The sequence below is a fragment of the Fusarium tjaetaba genome, assembly GCF_013396195.1.
Source record: "Fusarium tjaetaba strain NRRL 66243 chromosome Unknown NRRL66243_c0000326, whole genome shotgun sequence".
NCBI lineage: Eukaryota > Fungi > Ascomycota > Sordariomycetes > Hypocreales > Nectriaceae > Fusarium > Fusarium tjaetaba.
Genome location: NW_023501522.1, coordinates 22,203 through 44,598, shown reverse-complemented (window position 1 = coordinate 44,598; position 22,396 = coordinate 22,203). Strand labels below are relative to the sequence as shown.

General features: G+C 50.0%; 6 protein-coding genes across 6 annotated transcripts; 3 read left to right on the top strand and 3 right to left on the bottom strand.

Annotated features, from left to right (window-relative positions):
• Window positions 1-968: 968 nt before the first annotated feature.
• FTJAE_12222 (glycerophosphoryl diester phosphodiesterase) lies at window positions 969-2,403 on the top strand (the record flags this gene model as incomplete). Its single annotated transcript, XM_037345246.1, has 5 exons — window positions 969-1,029; window positions 1,091-1,284; window positions 1,405-1,584; window positions 1,658-1,771; window positions 1,873-2,403. 5 exons carry the CDS (start codon window positions 969-971, stop codon window positions 2,401-2,403), a joined length of 1,080 nt encoding a protein of 359 aa, XP_037200744.1.
• Window positions 2,404-2,867: 464 nt separating this feature from the next.
• Window positions 2,868-4,897, bottom strand: FTJAE_12221 (Pol II transcription elongation factor; the record flags this gene model as incomplete). Its single annotated transcript, XM_037345245.1, has 4 exons — window positions 2,868-3,617; window positions 3,670-3,806; window positions 3,856-4,577; window positions 4,716-4,897. 4 exons carry the CDS (start codon window positions 4,895-4,897, stop codon window positions 2,868-2,870), a joined length of 1,791 nt encoding a protein of 596 aa, XP_037200743.1.
• Window positions 4,898-5,360: 463 nt separating this feature from the next.
• Window positions 5,361-6,123, top strand: FTJAE_12220 (ubiquinone biosynthesis monooxygenase Coq7; the record flags this gene model as incomplete). The annotated part of the gene is made up of 2 exons (XM_037345244.1): window positions 5,361-5,540; window positions 5,590-6,123. 2 exons carry the CDS (start codon window positions 5,361-5,363, stop codon window positions 6,121-6,123), a joined length of 714 nt encoding a protein of 237 aa, XP_037200742.1.
• A 294-nt stretch (window positions 6,124-6,417) lies between these two features.
• FTJAE_12219 (phospholipase D) lies at window positions 6,418-11,898 on the bottom strand (the record flags this gene model as incomplete). Its single annotated transcript, XM_037345242.1, has 1 exon — window positions 6,418-11,898. The coding sequence occupies one exon, from the start codon at window positions 11,896-11,898 to the stop codon at window positions 6,418-6,420; it is 5,481 nt and encodes a 1,826-aa protein (XP_037200741.1).
• A 4,649-nt stretch (window positions 11,899-16,547) lies between these two features.
• On the top strand, window positions 16,548-17,913 carry FTJAE_12218 (uncharacterized protein; the record flags this gene model as incomplete). Its single annotated transcript, XM_037345241.1, has 3 exons — window positions 16,548-16,633; window positions 16,836-17,051; window positions 17,190-17,913. 3 exons carry the CDS (start codon window positions 16,548-16,550, stop codon window positions 17,911-17,913), a joined length of 1,026 nt encoding a protein of 341 aa, XP_037200740.1.
• Window positions 17,914-19,671: 1,758 nt separating this feature from the next.
• Window positions 19,672-21,992, bottom strand: FTJAE_12217 (uncharacterized protein; the record flags this gene model as incomplete). The annotated part of the gene is made up of 2 exons (XM_037345240.1): window positions 19,672-21,517; window positions 21,565-21,992. 2 exons carry the CDS (start codon window positions 21,990-21,992, stop codon window positions 19,672-19,674), a joined length of 2,274 nt encoding a protein of 757 aa, XP_037200739.1.
• Between the last annotated feature and the right edge of the window lie 404 nt (window positions 21,993-22,396).

Here is a 22,396-nt window from a genome sequence, read left to right as displayed (position 1 = left end):
AAACAAGCCCACTCGTCCAGCGGTTTAGAAATGTGATACGAGTACCTAGCTGATTCGCTCGGGCGGTTGGCTTTCAACGGCAAGGGGGCTTTTCTGGCAGCTGCCCATCGCATGCATCTGGGTTTACCGGCTGCCCAGTCTTGCAGGAGATGCAGTACGTGGAAATGAGAATCGACGCCTGCTCAAGCCTCAAGGGAGGATTGGACCGGGTCTGACATGCGTTGCCGGTGTTGGACCCAGGACCCGGTCAGAGAAGCAAGAAAGCATATGATCTGACCTTGAATTAGGGTGCCAAAATAAGTTGATCTAGAGCCCTAGTTAAGATATGCTAGGTTTACCCCCAAGACTTTTCATTACTTAGACAAGAGGTCGCAAGAGTCTGAACTGGATGGGCACAAGATTCGCTGTAGCCGGTGTGGTGTGCCTCGGGAAATGACCCGGCCGTACATTCTAAGTTACAGTAGTGTAGTCGCCTTGCAGTTATGTCAAGCTCGTGCCAAACAGTGAGGCATGGCTCAGGGACTCAGATCGTCGACTCACTCGAGCCAATTGAAGAAGAAATGTATAGAGTCTGGAGAGTCAAAGTGGAATCACATTGAAGTGAGGCTAGAGAAGCCCAAGTGTGGCCGTGCAGAATACCTCTAGCTACCTAGGTACGTTAAGTACTAATTCATTCAGGGGCGGGATGACGTCTCGAGGTGAATCAGCCTGTCACGACACCCCGTTCTGATATCGTGTCTATCGTGTTTCCATCCGAGCAGTGAGTGGATCTGATGGAGAAAGCTCTATTGCCCTGGTCTTGAGTTGTCTCCATAATCGAATCCATGACCTGGACTCTTCTGAACAAGAAAGCGTGTAATATTCGTCCATCTGTTTGGTCATTTCAGTCATTCCATTGGCAGGGTCCCTATTGCGCTGCTAAATCCTCATCAACTTGGCTTATCAATCGGCTTCCACAAACATCAACGATGGAGACGGAGCGACAGTCTTTAATCAAGAACAACGCCCAACCAGGGCCTGTTCCTCAAGGTCAGACACGCCAACGACAGTAGAAGCCTCTTGCAACACCGCTAAACTCCCTTCATAACAGCGCCATGGGCCGCCGCCAGACCGTCACCACGAGATCCTTCTCGGCGACTCCCACAGGCAATTGCTCATCGCGGCGCAAAGCTTGACTGGCCTGAAAACACCATGGCCGCCTTCCGAGGTGCAGTCAAAGCTGGTGCTCATGCGATAGAGACCGATATTCATATCTCGGCCGATGGCGTTGCTGTGATATCACATGTAAGTTGGAGCAGTAGGTGGTTCGCTCTTCTCCGTGACATTGCATGCTAAGTATCTACATCACAACTTGGCTTACTTATCTTGCCTTGCCTTGGCTCAGCTCGTCTGACACTTGGGCAGGATGCATCCCTCAAACGCTGCTTTGGCATTGAAGCTCGCATTGGAGAGTGCTCGTGGGAGTATCTCAGCACTCTACGCACAGTAGCCGAGCCTCATGAACCTATGCCGCGGCTCAAAGACTTCCTTCAGTGGTTAATCCAGCCGGAAATGCAAGACATTTGGGTGGTTTTAGATATCAAGGTCCGCTGCATCTGCATCTGCTCAAGCTCAAGCTCAAGCTCAAGCATGTGTCATAAGACGGAAGCTAATGCAGGCCCCCCAGCTGGACGATGACCCGGCAGAGTTGATGGCTGCAATTGCGAGGGATTTAGACGCCGTCCAGGCACCTGTGCCATGGGATCAACGTATTATTCTGGGATGCTGGAATGTAAGCTGCATTGCCTACTTAGCTAAGCTGACGCCCCTGGCACAGTTTCTACACTTTCACATAGACGCCTTGATGATGTTGCAGCTGACATGCTTCAACAGGCATCATTCCTACAGGCTGCGCGTAGTCAACTTCCAACCTATCCATTGGCCCATATCAGCACCTCCCTCTTATATTCACACCACTTTCTGCGCGTGCCCAACCTCGGCTTCAATCTCAACCACAAGACTCTCATCGGTCCATCAGGAAGACTCTTCTTACGCGAACTTGGAAAGACTGATAAGCTTCTTATGACGTGGACGGTCAACGAACCTCGCCACATGGAATGGTGTATCCGTCAGAATCTGTGTCATCCACGGCGCCGCAATGGAAAGATCGAGGGGCCTGCCTTGATAGATGGTGTCATCACTGACAATCCTGGTTTGTACCTCGAGATGTGCGAAAGGTTCGAGAACGAGATGGATGGCAAGCTCGTCAGACCAAAGCTGGCTCTCACTGAAAGGATAAGGAAGAAGGCTGAGATGGTAGCCCTCGTTATCCTGACTGAGACTTTGATGATGGCCTACCATGTTCTCAGAAGGATGCAGGGCAAGTTTGATTTCCTTCGAGACCGCCGGAGCTTGGATAAATAGTAGACGAGATGTGATGATTGACAACAGAAAGTGATGTCACTACTGGCCTAGGTAACGCTTGACTTTGAAGACAAACAATAAAACTTGGACAACTTGCTGGCTTTCTGGACTACGCCAGACTCACAATTGGCGCCAATGCGCCCATCAACCTTGCCAGCCTTGCGTGTTCACAATCAACATATGCGGTCATTCATACCAGAACTGCCCTTTGGGTCTAGCCGTCACAGCATGCCAACGTATCAACCACGGCACAGCAGCCCATGGATCATCAGAATTATAGTGACTGGACGTCCACCAAGCTCTACCTGGTCACAAATCCTCTTGGGCTCAAGTAAACTCTGTGTTAAGATATGGAGTAATCCGCCCTGCCCCGTCTCTTGGTTCTAGCCGTAACGCACTGTGTAAAGGACAACAACAACCCAAACGCTGCTCATGACGCCCCGCCCCTGTCTTTGTATTCCCTTTCAGATTTCAACGTCAATATCCAGGTCTAGTGACCCAATCACATCGTCATCCATCAGCGGCTTATGTATAGTAGGGATTCCCTTCTCCTTGTGTTTCTCCTCCTGCAGCTTTGCAAGATGAGGTAGTAGTTGGGATTTGGAGGTCGCCTTCGGTGTGCTAGCCCCAGGAGTGTTGGTCCCGCTACCGTTGGCCGCTGGCTTTTGTTCCACTTTCTCGTTAGCATCATAAACGAACTTGGCCTTGGTCCTAAGTCGTCTTGACATGTCACCTTGGTAGGTTTCACCACGTTTGAGGGCTGCCTCGATCTCCTTCGACTTCGCTTTCTCCTTCAACTGGGCCTTTCGTACAGCTTCCGCGTTCAATCGCCGGTTCTCTCGGTTACGCTCAGCCAGTCGATCTTGCTCAGTTTGGGCCTTGGGTACTTCGTTGTGCTTCGAGGAGCCCAGACTCGTCCTAAATGCTAAGCGCTGGGAACCAAGGTTGTCGAGCTCCTCCTGTAACTCTTCGGCCTTATCGTGCTCACCACGTTGTCTTGCTTCCTCGAGTAAGTGGGATATGCGTTCTCGCTCGGCGGGGTCAAATCGCCTTTTCAGCTCTTTTATCCGTGCAAGTCGAGCCTTGATTTCCTCTGTGGTCCAAGAATGATTGATCAGGCCATTGATCTCATCAATTTTGTCCATAAGGTAAGCCTTGCTTGGGAGTGTCACGCCCTCATTATGGCATGTGACCTTGTATCGATTGAGCTCGTTCTGTGGTGCCAGTTCAGTATCAACCCAATAGAGTAGTTCCAGTTCAACGTACCTCTGTGAACTTTCCGCTTGAGGCAGCGATGAAAGGAAACTCTTTGATTGCCTTACCATGCGCCGCCTTGACATACTGATCTGTGACGAACGCGCCGTTGGGCCCCTGAAGAGCATATGGGCGACTGGTCGTGAAGCCTATGAAAAATGTTAGTCCTGCTGCTGTATTGTACTCATTGTTACAAACCTTTGATGGCTGCCATGCGATACTGTTCAATGCCACTTTCAGGATGCGGCCCAAGAGCAATACGTATATAACATCCAGTGATAGCCTGCTCAAATCCAGGGGTAAAGCAGACCTGAGCGAACTCGTTTCGCCCCAATCGAACTCGTTCATAATCGCGTAACTCAGCTGGCGGTTGGTCGCGATTTTCGTCGGCATCGGGAGTTGGGGAGCGTCCGCGATTATAGTCATCGTCACTGTCCTCTGCCCCAGAGTTGCGTCTGCGTGGAGAGTAATTATCCTTCCGTCTCTCGAGATCCTCCCGTCGACGTGCTTTCTCTGCCTTAGCTTGGCGCAAAGAGTCCATCGCGGTCTCCCTCTTGCTCTCTGTGCGCGGCCGTGATGCCTTTCGATCGCCATCTTCCAGCTCCGCAGTTCCAGCACTGCGTTTCTTTTTGACCTGTTTGCGCTCCTCATTCTCCATGTTGCTTACCATCTGACGGAGCAGGCGGTTCTGTCGCTGACGCTCTATGTCCGTCATACGCTCAGCGATAAGCTGCTCTCGTTCGAGTTCCGGCAAGGCCATGATCTCTGCCTTTTCCTTCTGACTCTTGTATCGACCATCAATTGGGTAGGCCTCATCGTCGTCTTCTGCTGCCGCTGCTCGACCTCGCGATGGTTCGTCGTCGGAGTCAGATTCATCCATAGGAGCGGACTCAAGAGAGTTTGGCGTTCCTGGCGCAGACCTAAATCGCGATGGGTCAGCATACTGCAAGGATATCACAGTGATCTGGAGGAGCCGCAAACAGGATGCGGATTAGGGGGCCAGGACAGTGTTCAAGCTCCAGATCATCATGCTATCAATTTTGAGGAACATCACTCACGCCTCGCCCTCCTCCTCGGAGTCATTGTTTCCTCGTCGCGACTTCTTTCCCGCCCCTTTCTTGGAACCACTTCTTTTCGCTGGAGGCGGCGATGGCGATCCGCCCCTGCTCTCGTTGCCGGAGGCTTCATCATCGGAATCCCCACCTGCGAGAGCGAGAAGCTCGTCGTCAACGTCAGACATGGCGGCCTTGTGGTGAGCCAGCAACGGCACAGAACGCAATGGCTTTCAAAGACAACAATCGTATCCCCAGGCGCAACCGCGTTCTACGCGTATTAGGTGAACCGGGTAGGAATTTGGCGAGGGAAAGGGGTCGAGGGAGATGCGTAATCGTGCGCGCGGGGATTGAGCGATGAAAGAGGCGAAAGTGGATGGAAGAGAAGAGGATTGTGCGTAAAGCAGAAGTGCACAATAGCTTCTCCTTGAGCAGCTTGTTCTGAATTCGTGGTTTCCACCCAACACCTCATTGGCCAAGGTTATGTCATACTGCTGCACGTGTGTGGCTGGTGCGACGGGACTATCGGGGAAGCTTTAGTCCGCTCTCGGTGAGCGGCCTGCTCACCGAGAATGTCCAGGCTCATCATTCGATTTTGGGGCCCGCCATCAATTGATGATTGAGAAGTAGGTCAATCTCTGTGTAACAATAATGTCTTTATCTAGGTCACTTGCCAAGCCTTTACGCTCTCTTCTCGTGCGATCAACATCTAGTCTTTACAAGCCATGTGTTCGCACCATCGCCACGGCTCCAGCCTCAGATTCAACGTCTGGGTCTCCCAAGAAGCTCAAAGCACTCACCCAGGAGCAACGTGATTTTCTTGACTCAGCTGTAGGACTCCCACACAAATTCGTTTGATTGGTGACTGATATACTGGTAGCTTCGTGTCAACCAAGCTGGTGAACTTGCTGCAGTCCTCATTTATGCTGCCCAGTCACCCATCCTTCTCCGATCAAAGCCTCATCTTCGCAAGCTGATGGCGCACATGTATGATCAAGAAGACGGTCACTTTAAGACCTTCAATGGCCTCATTCACAAGCATCGAATTCGCCCTACTGCTCTGTATCCTTTGTGGTCCGTCATGGCCACCGGTCTGGGCTGGTCTACTGCTATGCTCGGTTACGAAGCTGCGATGGCTTGTACAGAAGCTGTCGAGACAGAGATTGGTGGCCACTACAACGAACAAATTCGGACATTGTTGGAAATGGTTACGCAATGGGAAGCCGAGGGCTACGAAGTGGGCGAGGAGCTATCAGATCTTGTCAAAACCCTCAGAGTGATACGAGACGAAGAACTGGAGCATCTCGATCATGCGGTAGCGCATGATGCACAAAAGGCAGAACCTCATTGGCTTCTCACTGGCGTCATCCGCGCAGGTTGCCGAGGTGCTATCTGGGTAAGCGAAAAGGTTTGAAGCCACGAATCAAATGTATTATAATTGTAATATAAGCCTACGCGAGGCTCCATGGGTAAACATGTATGAGTAGGAACTACGAGATAGAAAGAAACAAGCGCGTGTGAGAGAGGATGGCCGCGCTTGTCGAATGCTTCCCATGAACAAAGTGCAAAACCACCTGGTCAAACTCCTTGCCATGCCTTTTGCAAAGTTAGAGTCAGAATACACCATCTGCAGGACAGCAGGGTCAGGGTCACTGCTAGTTGCTTTATTTTGTCAGTATTCTGCCGTACATTCGAAGAGCTGGACTTACTAAATTGCCAAGGGGGCAACGCCATCGACTTGGTAACCCCAGTTCCCGTTTTGCTCTTCCGTAAGGAGCCAATCATAAGGGAACTGCACGATAGTGCCCTGGACCATATTTAAAAGCTCTTCAGCCTGCCCCCGTGATGGCATGTCGTCAATACTAAAACCACGTCGGCTGTTCTTAGTAGTTGCACGGCGTCTGCGTTTCACTGAGCCAAACTGCCCCGGTGGAGGGGCATTAGTATCTCTTGAGGATGGTTTCTCGAGCGTCGAAAAAGTAGTGCGCCTCTCTCTGTCCTTGGTACCTGTCTGCGGGTCCAGGTATCTTCCACTACTGCCTCCATCGAAGGCAGGGAATGGGGTGTCTCCCGGCGAGTAGACTGGAGATGGTGCCTCTGTATGTTGATGTGCATCAGGACCATTCTCATTCTCCAGCCCAGTGGTGGGTCGTGATGATATAGCATCGCCGTCTTTCATTGCTTGTTTTTCATCAGCATCACGCTGGCTCTCGTCAGGAATGACGATTTTGATTCTATCCTCCTCATGGTGGCCAAGAGGGAGCTTCTCGACCATTCTTCCGATTGCCTTCTCCGCTTCAGTTTCAACGGCCTTGGCCATCACCTCTGGTCCTGGTGCACTAACACCAACACCACCCGCAGTGGATCCACGATGTCTCGAGGATGGAGGAAATTCCGAGTCTTCACCTCTTGATCGGCCACCTTCCATGCTTGCCCGGAACCTCTCGCCGTAGGTCGTGTACTCTCGATATTCTGCCCAAGTGCTCACTTCGGAATCCGGCATGCAACGGAACACTCGGCGGTAGAGCTTCGTGTTGTTTTGAGCAGCCCGGTTCCAAATTTCGTCAATAAAGTTGGGGTTGACTGGATCTACCATACAGTCTTTGTCAATGTGTGCTAAATGAATATCTGCGGCCACCGGATGGAAAACTCCATTAACCGGTTTTCCCGTTTCAGGATCGAGATGTAGTGGAGGGCCGCCAATGTCAGTATCGTCGCTTATCGGCAAAGACGGCAGCTGTGCGGGACGGGGCAGGCCAAGTTGATCTGTAGTGCGACGATTTAGAGCTGGCACAGGGGGGAGGCTGTCGTTGTGGTTTCCTGGGTCCAGATATCGATTATCGGGCTGGGGAATGTGTGACTGTGTTTCCTTGGGTGATTGCAGTGTTCCCTTGCCTTCATTACTGATATTGCTAACAAGGACTTCGCGTCCGTTGATGATAACAGAATCGCGGCCGGCATCAAGGCCAGATTTCTCGGCAGTCTTCCAACGGTCAGGCCCATAACCGGTAACGTCCAGCTCATGCTTCACCTTATCCTCTGCTTGATTGATGACAGTACTATCCACTTCTGCATTACTGTCGCTACTGCTGCTGCTGCTGCTGCTGCTACTGTCGTCTTTAATCTCAACTGCAGCATCTAGATCATGGTTGATACTTGGAATGCGTAGGTGATCGGGGCGTTTCGGTGAAAGCTTTGAGGAATCGGCAGGACCACCATTCTCTTCGTTATATATATCCTCCATCTCTTTCTCAAAATCTTGACGGTCCAGCTCTGCCTGGCGCTCTTGCTCAAGTATTTCGTCAACGTCGAGGCCGAGATGTTCTCGCATCAGTCGGAGTCGGAGTGTGTGAGCAAAGCGGCCAACTTGGTAAGGTCTTCCAGCCATTGTCGAGTTGATCATATCAGTATCTCGAACGATCGCAGCACACTCCGAATCACGACTGCCAAGCATTGATCGTTCATTGATATTGGCGGAGCCGATAAGGGCGACACGGTCGTCAACGATAATTGTCTTGGCATGGATGTAGAGCTGCTCGGTGACAAGGACATCGTTACTCATGACTCCCCATTGACGAAGCGAGTAGAAGGCGATGTAGTCTTCCGGCTCAATGCCAACGGCTCGAAGCCTGCCAAAGATAGACTGTTCGCCTCTACAAATACTAGCGTACTGACACATCAAGATCAGGCGAACACTTGTACCCTCCTGCTCATCGACTGTATTTTGAAACCCAGGCATGAGAGGAATAACAATAACGCAACGCCAGTCTTCATCATTCTCGTGAGCCCGTATGATTCGTTCAACAAGAGCGTCGCCGATACGGTTCACGATTCTGGTGTTATATGCCTCAGTACTGGTAATGAAAAACTGGTTTTCCATATAGACAAAATGATCTGACTCCTCGATCATTTTGATGTATGCATTCTGAATACTGTGCTCAGTCTGTTCGATCCCCAATGACCAAGTGGTGGCAGATCGGAGAATCTGGACTTCGCAAGTGCCAGTTAGACCCAGCTCCTTCAACTCATCTACATTAGCGTCCGGCGGGGGGAGCAGGAACGGTAACGGGCGTGTAGGCTTCCGTCCTCGGCGAAGATAATTCCAACGCTGGACGAAGTGGCGCGTCAAGTCTCTTGCAGGCTGGCCAACAACTTGCATAGCAACATCATGCCAGGGCATGCGAGGTACCTTGCTTCGGTCGTACATTTCCTCATACGGCTCGTTGAGCCTGAAGAAGTCCTGCACTCGAGGATTTGAATAGTCCTTTCCGGGGAATAACTGGCAATGCTCTGCATCCTTAGGTGTCTCAGACATCTCAAATCCAGTTGGTTTGTCGTCGACGATAGGATGCTGAGGACAATCCCATCGTCCAAAGCACAAATCAATTCCTCCAACAAAGGCTACATCGTGATCCACGATGCAGATCTTCTCGTGATGAGCGAAGAAGAATTGGTTTTTCTTGAATTGGTTGGGGGACCGTTGTACAAAGATGTTAGGGTGGAGGTTCAACAATGACAACTTGGTATGCTCGGAATTTATCGGAACGGCAGCTTCGACGTTTCGGTATACTATGACAAAGACTTTAACCCCTTCTCTAGCTTTCTTCTGCAGCAGTCTATCCAGTCGCCATTTCTGGCTGATAGCTGCTGGTCTGCGCATGTACAGCTCGGGGCTTAGCCACCAATCGTGGATGTAAATAACATCGCGGGCCATATTGATAGCTCGAGAAACGTTCCACATATAGTCGCGGCCGTCGACGAGCCATTGGGCAAATACATGATTTCGCACAGGAGAGAAACTGTCAAATCGTTTGTTCTGATACCATGGTGTTTGCTTGAGCATCTGGTTGATGGAGTCCTCAAACTGCTTCATCACAGATTGGTTGCGGGAGAAGAGGCGGACCTTGCGTTCGGATGAGCGAAGGGTCATAGTGTGATGTTTGTCAGGGGGTGCCTCCACGGTCAAATCGATCTCAGCCTTCTTCTCAGCGGAGCCAATCGCCTTGACCTTACTTCGCTTCGAGGAAATACTGAATTTCGAATCGACTAGGTACACATCAAAAATGTTCATGTTTTCGGGGGACTCTACGCAGACGATATAGCTCTGCCGTACAAGGAACCATTTCCGACTGTGTCGAGAGATAACCTTGGCTGGTGTCAAAGCACGGCGAAAGTCTAGACCCTTCGAAGGTTGGATATGAAGGTAACACTCCTTTCCGTGGTAACTACCCTCGGCGGCGAGGCGAACGCCAAGTGCCGAGAGTTCGAGAAAGCGACAGAGTCGGTTGCTGTCAGCTCTGAACATTAACCATCTGATCATCTCAGACAAGTACTTTTCAAGAATACGCCGTTGCTTCTCAACATAACGTTGTCTCCTCGTTGCCATGTCCATAGCAGGCATTCCTGGACCCTCTGGGTTGGACATATCCCCAGGATCGGTAATGCCTGTGGATCTGCGCCTCGGGCCCATTCCCAGGAAATTGCGAGACTTCCTTCGTGGGAGGCCACCGGGATTTTCGTGGTCACTGAAAATGCCGTCTCCTGCTGCTTCAGTTGCTGTACCCTCGCCAGCTGTCTCTTCTTCTCCGCGAACCCTGGCTTGGTCTTCTTCGTCGCTTTCTTCTCCCTTCTTGCGAGCACCGCGAAGATAGGGGAAGGCCGAATATGGAAATTTGGGTTGCTTCGGCCGGCCACCCAAGTCCATGCGCCCTGGCATGTACTTGTCGTTGTTGATAGCAAACTTGTAACGCAAATGTAGATTGTAGATATCTCTAAGCGTTCGAGTTACAGTCCAACTCATTCTACTCGGTCCGCTGCCATATTCCAGTTCTATAGTGAATAGCCAGTGTCGGTCCTTGTCGTCATCCTCCATGGGAGAGCTATCGGTAATGCGAAGCTTGAGCTGCTCAAGAAGAACCGGGATCCTCTTATTCCCGTGTTCATCTCTTTGTATCATGCTAGCAAGCATAAGAACGGCAGGAGCACCAGCCCTTAGTTCGGCCATCAACTCAGCCGATTTAAAATAGTCAAAACGGTCTTCTTTCTTCTGTCGAAGGAGTTTGAGTGTGTTCTTGACTTGCTTCCACTTCTGAGCACCGAAAGTAGACGCACGTTCAGAAGTGAAGAAGGGACGTCGAGGTGTCATAGCATCACCATCCGAAACCCCTCCACCACCAAAAACGGTAATTCGGCGGACATGACCTGTTCGTCGTCCGACCGCTCCAGGGCTCTCGACTTCATCAGTTTCCTCGCCATGGTGTCGCACAGCCGAAGTCATCCAAGAGTTTCCTCTACGGAAAGCCATGCCCAAGCGGTCTCTGCCTTCGCCTTCAGAGACACCATACTCAGGGACAGTTGTATCGGGCATACTTGCACGGCGCTTAACCAGCTGGTCGAAGCTCTCCAACACATCGATGTCGCTCACAAAGCGCCGAGGCGTTCCGGGTGTAGAATTGGTTGCCTTCTTTGTGCGGCGCATCCTCCTCTTCTGTTTCTTTTTCTTTGATTTGCCGTCTCCGGGGCTGCCCTCATCGGCTGTTTCCTCGGCGTCGGCATCGGCGTCAGTGTCCTCCTCTGTCAAAGTACCAGGGATTCCACGGCTCGGTCGCGTCGGAGAGTTGATGTTTGATTGATTGCCTTGACTCAAAGGTCCAGCTACAGTAGATGACTTTGGTGTCGACACGCCACTATTGTTGGTGAGAGCCTTGAGTTTGGACATCAATGAGGCACCACGAGATTTGCCTGGGGTTTCTGGCTCTTCCCATGAATTACCTCGCATAAATGTTGGAGGTGTATCGACGCCATCTGGGCGGGTGAACTGTATGCTCGGCCTCGAGGGCGCCTGACTATTGTCTTGTCCGTCACCGTCAACGGCCAGGCCAAAGTCTCGGTCGCTGATGCCATGGTCCTTGAGCGACTTGGTTGAAGCTGGGGTGGATCTCGGTATGGCTGATAAAGGTGCCTTGCCGTGACCGGAAGCCAATTCGTTTGGAGCTGGCTTCGTTTCTTTGGTCGACCCTGGAGGGTTTGACAAGGTTGTGATCTTAAGACCGACAGGAGGTAGGAGAGTATCGGAGGTTGATTTGGAAACAGATGGGGGACCAGGTTGGAGATTCGGGTTCTCTGGGGAAACTGAACGAGGACTGATGTCCATGGGGGAGACATCCCCATCTGGTCGATGTTGCGTCATGACGAGTTGTCGCTGTCGATTCGAAGGTCTGGTGGTAGTCTTATCCTATACCACCTAATTGGCAAGGACAACGTGCAAGCTGAAAAAAGGTATTATGTGTTCAACTGTGGCAGCCACGTAAAACATGCTGAAAGGAACGGAAAATAATCAAACTTGGAAATGGCGATCTAGGTGCGGTCGTTCTTTTGTCACAGGGAAGTACAGAGTGTGTGGTTCGTAAAGGGGGTCTTCAAGCGTCGCACGCACGTATGTTGGTCGCGCGGCCAAGGGTGGTGACGAACTAAACAAGCGGTCGATGAAGAAGGGTGAATGGTGGAACAGGCGAGAGGATTTCAGTACTGTAGTCGAAAAGTGTTTGCTGTACAGCGTTATTGACGCCGTCACGAGACTTGTGTCGGACAGTAAATATCGGGTTCAGAGGGAGTTTGACACCCTTTATTAATCGAGGTCCATGTACCAAAATTTCGGGAGACAAGCAACCTAACCCTTGTCAAGTCAGTCGCGGATGGAAGATCTGTCCAGGCTTCGCTGCGCGTTGAGATGGACAAGCAAGAATCGAGCTCCACTGAATTTCGAGTCTACCCGGTAAGCTTTAAACTAGAAGCGGTATAGGCGTTAATTAGAGCATCCTTATTTATACATAGGTACGGAGCACCTGCGGTGCGGAAAGCAGTACTGAGGTCGGAGGCGCTGCGGGCGTTTAGACGCGTGGGTTTCAGGATCTTATAGTCTGGCAGATAGCTTCCATCCATGACCGCCATGTACGCATCTTGACCAGATCCTCATATAAAATACCTCCCTAAGTACCTACCTTATGGATGGGTTTCAGGGTGAAATGGCGATCAGCATTGGGTTGATACATAACTTTTCTGTAGCTGCGACTTGAACGGTATTTGTCATTATTCTATGACCTCAGTGTTAATCATTTAACGGTGTCTTGATCACGATGGTTCCAACGGCTTATTCGGGCCCTGGATGCCCCATACTATACCTAGGTCAGAGGAAATTAATGTTAAAATTAATCAAATCGCCTCTGGAGGTTGATATGACCCTTTATATAGGTACGTATAGAAGAAAGCTGTCCTATATTCTTCTCGTCCCTGTCGCTCTACGAAGATGCGCGTGGAAACGACTAATGTATTGACTCGTAGAATACTAAGCATATATAGTCAATTGTCCTGGTGCTTCTACATGAATTACATCCACAGGTGCTGCCATGTCTCGTACTCTTCAACCAGATTCATGTCCTTCAGTTATTATGATCTCTTCTTGCACAGTCAAATCACCTTTTTACCCACTGTTACCGTAGTGTAGTACTGTTACCCATTGTGACCAATACCATCTCAAGTTCTCTATTAGACCTATGATTTGATCAGTACAAGCTCAGTTTAATCTTACTGTCCCCAGCCATATAGTAAATATTGACAAAAACATGTCCTCTGTCTTTGCCTACCTGCAGCATGAGCAACTGGAGTTGACCAAGAAACAAATCGTACCAGTTTCAACTGACGCACCTAGGTCTAGATGCTAAACTTGTATCATCAATGATAGCCATTCATACTGTAAGTCGACGTGTTAGTTGCAGTGGCCAGCGCCTTACCCAATGCACAGGAGGACAAAAGACAGACCCAGGATTCCTTCACCAAATACGAACCCCGATCCTTTCGGTTTCTATTGTTGCCTGCCCGTCACCCTCAATAGCAATATTGCAGACACCTACCTCATCAGGCCTGTACTTTTTAACTCAGCAGCAGACCTAGTTCCGTCAATACGATTGAGGTTACCCTATACAAGAACTTATACTCCACTTGTAATCAGCCAATTGTCTAGGCATTTATATTGCCAATTTAGACAACTATCCCGTGTATTATATATACATTTATGAGTAATATCCAGACAGCCACTGTGCTTTGAAAACAAAATGGCGGGTATTATAGTATTGCTCGTACGTTCTATTCTATATTGTTCTAGCGTCCCATAGCCTTCACAAGTTTTGCAGCTTACTCATTGGTTTTGCAGCTTCGTCCGTTAACCATCAAAGTCCAGTCCTGGTAGGGATATTAGCTCGAGTAAGTAGACGGTGTCGTGTTTAGGCTGTTGCTAACACGATAGCTTCCCAGAGTCTTCACACTTAAGGTCCCTTATCGTGAAGGGCATGAAGGGTTCACCAGCAGAAGAGACATTTTTCTTGTAGAGTCACCAGGGATTTTGTTCCTGGTGGCCTGCAATGCCGAGGCTATTCGGAAAATATGTTCTCGACAAGAGCATATTATAAAGTGTGCATCGAAACATGAGAAACTACGTCAATCCAGCGATGATGTCCTTGCCGTCGAAGGGGGGACTTGGAGGTACAAAGAAAAGCAATACAGGGTTCGTTCAAAATCGATACTGCCATTTTACTCAGAGCTTTAATTCAAAAGGCCCAAGTACTGGTAGAAATGTCGACGGAACTGGCGGGAGGGATAGCGGTACCATCACTTCACTCAACCAAAATAGAATGAGGCAGACGACGAATGTTTTCGCATTTCCCGGATTTGAAGTCTACGGAATATCGCCTGGGTAAGGTAGTCACTGCCCTCAAAAGCTGACCCAAAGATGACTAGGTAAGTATGGATCTCTTAAGTCCATTGTATTGCTGCGACCATTAGGTACCTACCTACTAAGGTAGGTAGGTTGCAACCGCTTCGAAGAATATTATTATGCTTCCCCTGAACATACTGGCTTCTCTTTAAGTGCAGCACGAAGCTATGTTAAATCATCAATGCTAACCAACAATAGTGCTGTTGCCGCTCGCGAGGACTCAAATTGCGGCAAAATCTTCCTGAGAGTTTGGTTAGTATATGCAGAAGCTGATCGACGAAAAGATTATTGAAGCCTGCCAAGCTGAGAGTATAGATGGCATGGGCCTCATGGGCTGGCTGAAAGATCTAGCTGTAGTACTGATGTCGGTTCTCGCCCGCAAGGCACAGAGCTGCACAAAAGGGACAATAACACAGGATGATGTTCGTGGAAACACCTTTATTAGGTTTGCTAGCTGCAGGACATGAGAGAAGGCAGATGTGCCTCAGCTTAGTTGTTGGAGCTGGCAGACAACTCAGTACCGCAAAGAAGTCTTCATTCATATCGTCGTACCGTAATCCACGGTGGTGGCCGGGACGACCAAGCCTGATTAACGGAGGCAAAGACGACATTGACGAATGGGTCTCCGAGCTGTGGTATCGAAAGAGCCAGGAATCAATAGCAAGACCAACAGGTTCAGAGGGTGCCAGCCCCGAGATGAAGAATTTAGGAGCCCTGCTACAAGCACACATCCCTTTCGGCCAGAGGTAGACTCGTCCATCTCCTTTCAACGAAGGGCCAAGATCACGCCTTGGCTGACGGATTTCTTAGCAAGGGATCATTGCTACGCTTGTGTTTTTGATCAAGGAGTACTTCCTGGAGTTGGCTACAGAATATTGAGCTAGTGATGAGCAAATGAACCGAGAGGCAAAGCGCGAAGTAGGTATAACTACGCCAAAGCTCAGTCGAGCAGCAACACGAAGAAAACACACTTATACTAGATCAAATATGCTGGTGGTAGTAGCATATAAATCCATTCGTGCCCTCAGAGCTCGGCTAACAAATATCAATGCTAGGACTGTCCTGTACCTTGAGCCAAGTGGTGTAGTCCAATCAACACAACTTGGAACCGCATCTCAGCTCCAATCACGAGTTTAGTATGGATGTATTATGCAGGCATCGTGGGAACACTTCCATTGGCCATGTGTTCAAATTCAGCTCATAATTATTGCTCGTCCTCTCTTAACCAGCCTGACCGGCACATGTCCATCGCTGATTTGAGTGTGAGCACTGATGATCAAGTTACAACCCGTATCGTCTTTCTGTTTCATCTCTTGACTGTCAGTACTCGACTGCTATGGATGTCTAATGCCTGCATGACTACATCTTTTATACTGACATCTGCCAAAAACCCAAATTTGACATCGTGAATAATATCGATTGTGGCAGATGTTGTCATCGGCCTAGATCGGATTGTATGGAATAGAGAGCTCCCCACTCGAACGAAGCTCCTTCAAAATCTATGGCTGGCGGATAATGAGGTCATTTTTTACGCGAGAGAGCCCCGGCCCGAGTTACACTTCAGTTGTTAGAAGAAATGGAAGTGGAACGTCAATAGCATCGATATCTATTTCCTAGCTGGAAGCCCCTAGGAGCTCCAAATTTCCATCCTTTTATTGGGCGCTTCTCTCACAACAAAACCATCCACACCTTTCCTGCGGGGCATGACCATCAGATCGAAGGGGAAGACACGAGAGTAAAAAAAAACATAAACAAGGGACTGGACCCGCCGCTCATCATTGTTGACACTTGACACGGGCCCTTCCGTTCTTCTCCAGCCCATCAGCCATCAGCCATCAGCCATCAGCCATCAGCCATCAGCCGTCCCCCATCCAACGTGGAACCCCCCCCAAACAACACATTCGAGCTTGTACCTCTGTTCCTCATCACCATCACCAGCTTCACTTTCTCCTTCTGGCCGTGGCCCAGTCTCCCACTCCGTATAAATATTCTACTTTCACTTGCAACAAACGCCCTGTCAATTGCTGAAATTCACTTTATGCGCATTTGCTTTCAACCTATCCACCAACATGTCCAACCACAGATACAACTCTTGGCTGAAGACCAAGAAGAAAGGCGAACTCGAGAATCTTGCCGAGTCTGTTGGTCTCTCAGAGTATGTTTATTCCACCCCGGTCTACTGATATACGTGCCGTTTTTCGCGAGCACCACTCGTTCTCCAATATCGCCCGCATCATCTTTATTTGTTCTTATTTTGCGCCCAAGCATGTCCAAGCGCTTTTGCGACGCGCCCACTCTACCATCATGACCCCTCCACGCGATTAAGGAAACACTCTTGTGCTGACACGTATATGCAGTATCGACGGCTACAAGAAAGATGACCTTGGTGTGGCTCTTGATAACTTCCTCACTGAGAACTCGACGCGCTTTCTCGCCAACCCCGAGCTCGCTGGCTACTTCAACAGTCGCTCTAAGGCCCAAGGATCTCCAGTCAAGAAAGAAGTGTTCCGTGAAGATGCCCTGAAGGTAGTTCGAAGACGACCCTCCAAGGCTGTGGAAGAAGTGACCCCCGAGTGAGTGACCTCCCGTCTTCCAGGAGTCTCTGGCGCGTTTTGCGCCTCTTCTGAGTTGCGCGCGCGCGACGATACAAATAATGCATCGCGCGTCGCGATTGGAGTAACTAAGCTAACATGATGTTTTCTGAACCACAGAAGCGACGATGCCTCTTCTCCCCAAGCTCCATCGACAGCACTCGTCGAGACTCCTGGCCGCTCTCTGACCGAGGTCGCATCGCGCATTGCGCTTCCAGCCACTCCCGCTGATGTTGCTCTCGCTGTTGATCGCTCCACTAGTATTGTGCGCCAGCGCGTCTCGTCACTTTATGAGGAGAGTGGAATCACTGAGGTCAGTCATGCGACTCGCGACACTCTCAGCACCGTCACCAGCATCCTATTTTGTGTCGCGGGTTGGGAGCTTTGGAACGTTCGGCGCGAAATTCTGAGCAATGTTTACGCGTTTACAATTCCCGCCATCAGCGCACTCGGCACATCGGACTACCCTGTCTATGTTCCCGATATGTTCCTTCTTCTGACGTCTAGCTTCTGGTCTCCAGCCTTGACTTGGATACTGACCAGCGTCATCATCCCCTCTTTTGCTGGTTACTTCTTCAACCTGAGCGCGACAAGCCCCCCACCTTCGCGCGGACGCCCTCGCCCAAGCCATGCGGACTATGTCGTCGATCCCTTGACTTTCAGCATCGTCAAAGCCTTGGTTTCATTCGTTGTTTACGGGCAAGGCGTTAATTTTGGCGGTCTTCTGAACGATCTGTCTATAATGCGCCTCGAGAACGCCATCTATGGTGGCTACAAGGGTATCCTGACGGGGGCTGCTGTCACTGCCGTGGTCAGCATTTATGACGCCGTTCTGAGGAAGTAAGATGTTTCGAGGTGAGCCCAGTGTTATACAGGGTTACTGATTCTCAATAACCTCATATACGATTTGGGAGACAGCAGCAGAGATGACGAGCAACCTATATCACTCGTATAATCAGCGACACTCGCTTGAGTTTTACAGTCTTGCCGTAACTCGGAAACTTGCATTTGGGCGTCATGGCGTTGGAGGGGCTTTGAGTGTTGAAGGCGTCAGGGGATTTTGATACCTCGAGGATAACTCTGTTCTCTTGTCTTTGCCTCTTAAAGATGGTACTTTTGGGTTAAGCAAGTCGTTGTGATGCGCCTTTGCCTGCGATCTGAAGCGTTCACCTCGTCGTTGGACGAAGTCGAATGTGAGTGACGGGGCAAGGAATTCCCCGGAAACGCAGGAAATGGCGAGCGCGTATTGCTCTTTACTATATTGACGGCCAGCCTGGACGTGGTATTTAGTTCTTTTAGATTGATATTTTGGTGTCATTCTGAGTTGGGACATGGAGACTGGTTAGTTGGAAGAAGACGCCTCCAATTGAATGGATGATGGCTTAGCTTTATAGTAGTGACTTTGGAATTATGAACAGATAATATGCCCTGAATGACTCTTCTTCTCCCCTCCCGCGGTCCAAGAGACCACTGTTGCTCGAGATGAATCTACGCGTTAAAGGAATTTGTGAAAACATCCCGCCACCAAGTCTTGAATAAAAAGGTCTTGATCATGAATGAACCATGACAACAGAGGCCTCCCTTTCGTGCTAATACTTACTGGCTACACGTCAGTGTTCCTTATGATGTCGAAGCAGTTCATGTAAAAAAATTTGGCCCCCGATCTCGAATCTTTTCTCTGCATTTGTAGCGAGTTTATATTTGCCCGAAGCTGATTTGAGCAACCAGCAAATGAGGCACGCAAATTCGTCCCCGAAAGACTTTAAGCAGGGGAAAGACATATGGTCCTATCGCTGAACCGACTGGAACAAGTCAAGTTTCCTTCGGAAGTCGCCCGTTGAGCAACGTTTGGCCCATGTTACGAGTATCAACAATCAAACCAAAAGGTTGGTTTCAAACCCAGTTAGAATTTCACACCAAACTGCCACCTCTAATACTAGATTGAATCTATACAAGTCGCACCATGTTCACATTTGTCTTCCCAAAATCCCCCGGTCCAGAACGCCCTGTAGCATGCGCGGAGAACCCTTCCGCGGTTGGTCCTGGATGCCTCGTACCCAGAAACGACGTGCCACACTGATTGAGTGACAAAAGTAAAATAAATAAAAAGAACAGAGAATTAACAAACAAGTCGAAAACAGTGAATTTTGGGTTTGAAATATGCAGACAACCTCGAATGATTCCCAGCCAAGACGACAGGGGGATGAATTAGGACGACGTTCTGGAAACCCTTGGCCGAGAGAATACCCAAACGTTGGAAGTGAAGAATAAGTAAGGTATGATAAGGTTCAAATAATAAAGTGTCTAGGTAGTTCTAGGACAAGTTCGCTGGGTCCGTAAACGGAATGCAAGCCGGACGAAGGAAGGAACTGGATAAAATGGATGCATAGAAATCGCGTCATCTCCCTCATCGTCATGGTGTTACTAGGAATCGGATGTCTTGCCATTCAGTAGTCGTGGGTATATTTGTACAGATGCTCCTGCAAATGCATATGTGCGTGGTGATGTCTGTCATGTGCGCTGGTAGAGTGAGGACATGTAGCGTCGCCTTGCTCATGACGGCGACAAGGTTGAAGAGGGACTTGGTTTCGCGTCCCTAGGCTCAAGGTTTCTCTGAAGGATGCTCAAACTTGATGGGATGCACCAGCATACCACGCAGACATAACCGGCCGCTGCTGTTCTCGTTCATCTCTTCTGTCTTGCCACCTCTCTCCCGTCCCTCATTGGCACGACCTCCATGCTTGCCACGGCCATCTAGCTGAGCATAGCCCAACCATCGGCGCCACATCAGACCAGCGAACTCGCTGTTAAAGTACCAACTGGTGCCCTTGTGATTATGCTCGTTGAGTTGGTCAAAAGGACTGCCAGGACCAGATGTCGAATGATCACGACCGGCGTTGAAGGCTGCGTCGATTTCACTGAAAGGGTACCAGGCTCGGTCGAGGAAGATTGGGTGTGGGGCGTACACTCCCTTCATACCATGATGCAGCGCAACTGTTGGAGGGAACATCTCGGAGAACATGGTATGGTGGTATCGCCAAACCTCTTCATGCATGGACATCAACAGACGACGACTGAGACGTGATGCAGTAATGATGGCGCATCGTCGCGGAGGAGGAGACTTGTAACCTGTAGCATCGTCCGAGAAGACCCAGCCAGATTGCTCCGTGTCAAACAGCGGGTTGAGAGTGATAATATCAGCCTCTTCACCAACGCCACATTTGGATCGATCCGGAGCATCAGAGCTGCATGAAGGGGGCATCATCGACTGACCCCACTCATCATGTCGTAGCTGTTCCTTGCCCTCGAACGATACCGGGCCGAAGATGGGAGCGCGGCCTGAGGCCAGAGTGTCTTGTTGCACAGTTTGAGAAAAGTTCTCCCAAGTGCCATGGTAGGGAGGAATATAGTAACGAGCGCTGCGTTCCCAGAGAAGGGTTCGAGGCTGCTCCTTGGCCCACTTGCCTAGGCGGTCAAAGAATTCGTAGTAGCTGCCCAGATATCGCATATCCATCTCCCAGTTCCAGTAATGTTCATACTCGGGGTGTTGCATAGCGAAAACTTGGAGAGGGAAGTGGGCGCTACGGTAGATGCCGTGAATATCGGCACCACTGGGGTTCTCGATCGTCTCGCCAAATCGTCCGGGGTACATGAGTCTCATTTGAGGCTCACTCCAGAGCGATACCAGGCCTCGGAACTCAGCAGGGACGTTGTCATTGATGATACGCTGTACAGTCCACTTATCAGACCAGATGGGCTCATCAATATTTCGCACCTGCATCAGGAAGTGAACTTGATATTCACCACCTGATCGCAGGGAAAGCTCACTGATAAGCGCCCGGAAGTTCAGCACAGCTAATTCAGTCCACTTGAAGCCGGTGTATGTTCGAACGACGACGGCAATGCGTCCCTTCTTGTCGCTTGTCTCCGAGAGTTCCTGAGTGTCAGGGTTGACCTGCTTGAATCTATGCTTATTGGCCTTGTAGCAGTCTTCCTGTGCATCTGCCCAGTTGACATCGATGTAGTTGATTTTCCCAGTCTCTGCCCAAACATGCTCGTTACCAGACGCCTCGGTGTCCAAGCCAGTATCTAGACCGCCCTGGGCTCTGCTATAACCCAGACCGTAAGGTCCATACCGACTGAAACGATCGAAACAGATGTCGTCTCTGAGTCCGAGGAGCTTGTACGAACCGATGGCGGGGTCCGGCATGTGCTGAGGAACACCATTGTAAGCATACAGATCAGGAGCAGGTACCGTTTTCTTGGAGTCAAGATAGCAGGTCTTGACATCGCTACCATGGTCGTAAGGAATGTACTTCTGAGGCTTAGGCACATGGTCGCTCATAGTGGGAGAGGGCATCGGAGCCTTATCAGTAATATTGGGATATTCGGGAACAAGGTTGGCTTTGCTGACAATAGTCCGAAGACCATGGAAGTACCCGTCGAGGCTGAATACATAGTTAGTAAAAGCATTAAACTAGACTGTTCAACGTACTGAGGGAATCTCAGCCAAGGCATCTTCTCAAGTTGCGCAGCAACTTCTTTCTTTTCATCAGCAGTAACATATTCGTTTTCAGGAACGGTTTCGAGCTTTCCATCACCATCCATATCACCGGTGAGCATTACAACAGTTTCGCCGTGTGTGTTCAAGACGGTGGCGGTCGCAATGGGTTGCTGAGTCTTGGTGCCGCTCATCTTTCCAACACTGTAGCCAGAACTTCGGGATTTTACAAAAATCAGGGTGATGAGCACAGCCACGCCAAAAAGCCAGGTCAACACTCTTCGGGCATGGCAGGGGCCCAGAAGTGATCGCATACGAAGTCTGGGTTTCTTCGTTTTTTCTGAAATGATGGAATAGGGGAGAAGAGGATCGATCTTCCTGCCCGATGGGCCTCGCGAATTATTGTTGTTGCGGGCGGCCATGGTGACTGAATGGCGCCGCTGCATACTAGGCTGAAGAGTCTGGCACGCTTAGGCCGAGGGGTTGTCGGTTCGCAAGAGTTTGTACAGCGGGTGCGTGCGATGCTAAGATTTACTGGTTGAGACAGGTGATGACGAAGATTAACTTGTATGCGGAGCGAAAGTCGTAGTGGAGCCGGCCGACATCGAAGGGTTTATTTCAACAGGTTGCAGGTGAAAGTAACGACTGGCAGTCGTCGAGATATCCTGGAAGGTAAGTCGACGAAAGATGTTATCCGATAAAGGGCGGAGGATGAGGCAGGTGAAAAGACTACCTCGTCATGAGACGACGGCAGTAAGATCAAAGGAGGTAAGGGTGAGGCTGAACAGCACAATCGCACGGCGCGACGCAAACGATTGAAGCAACA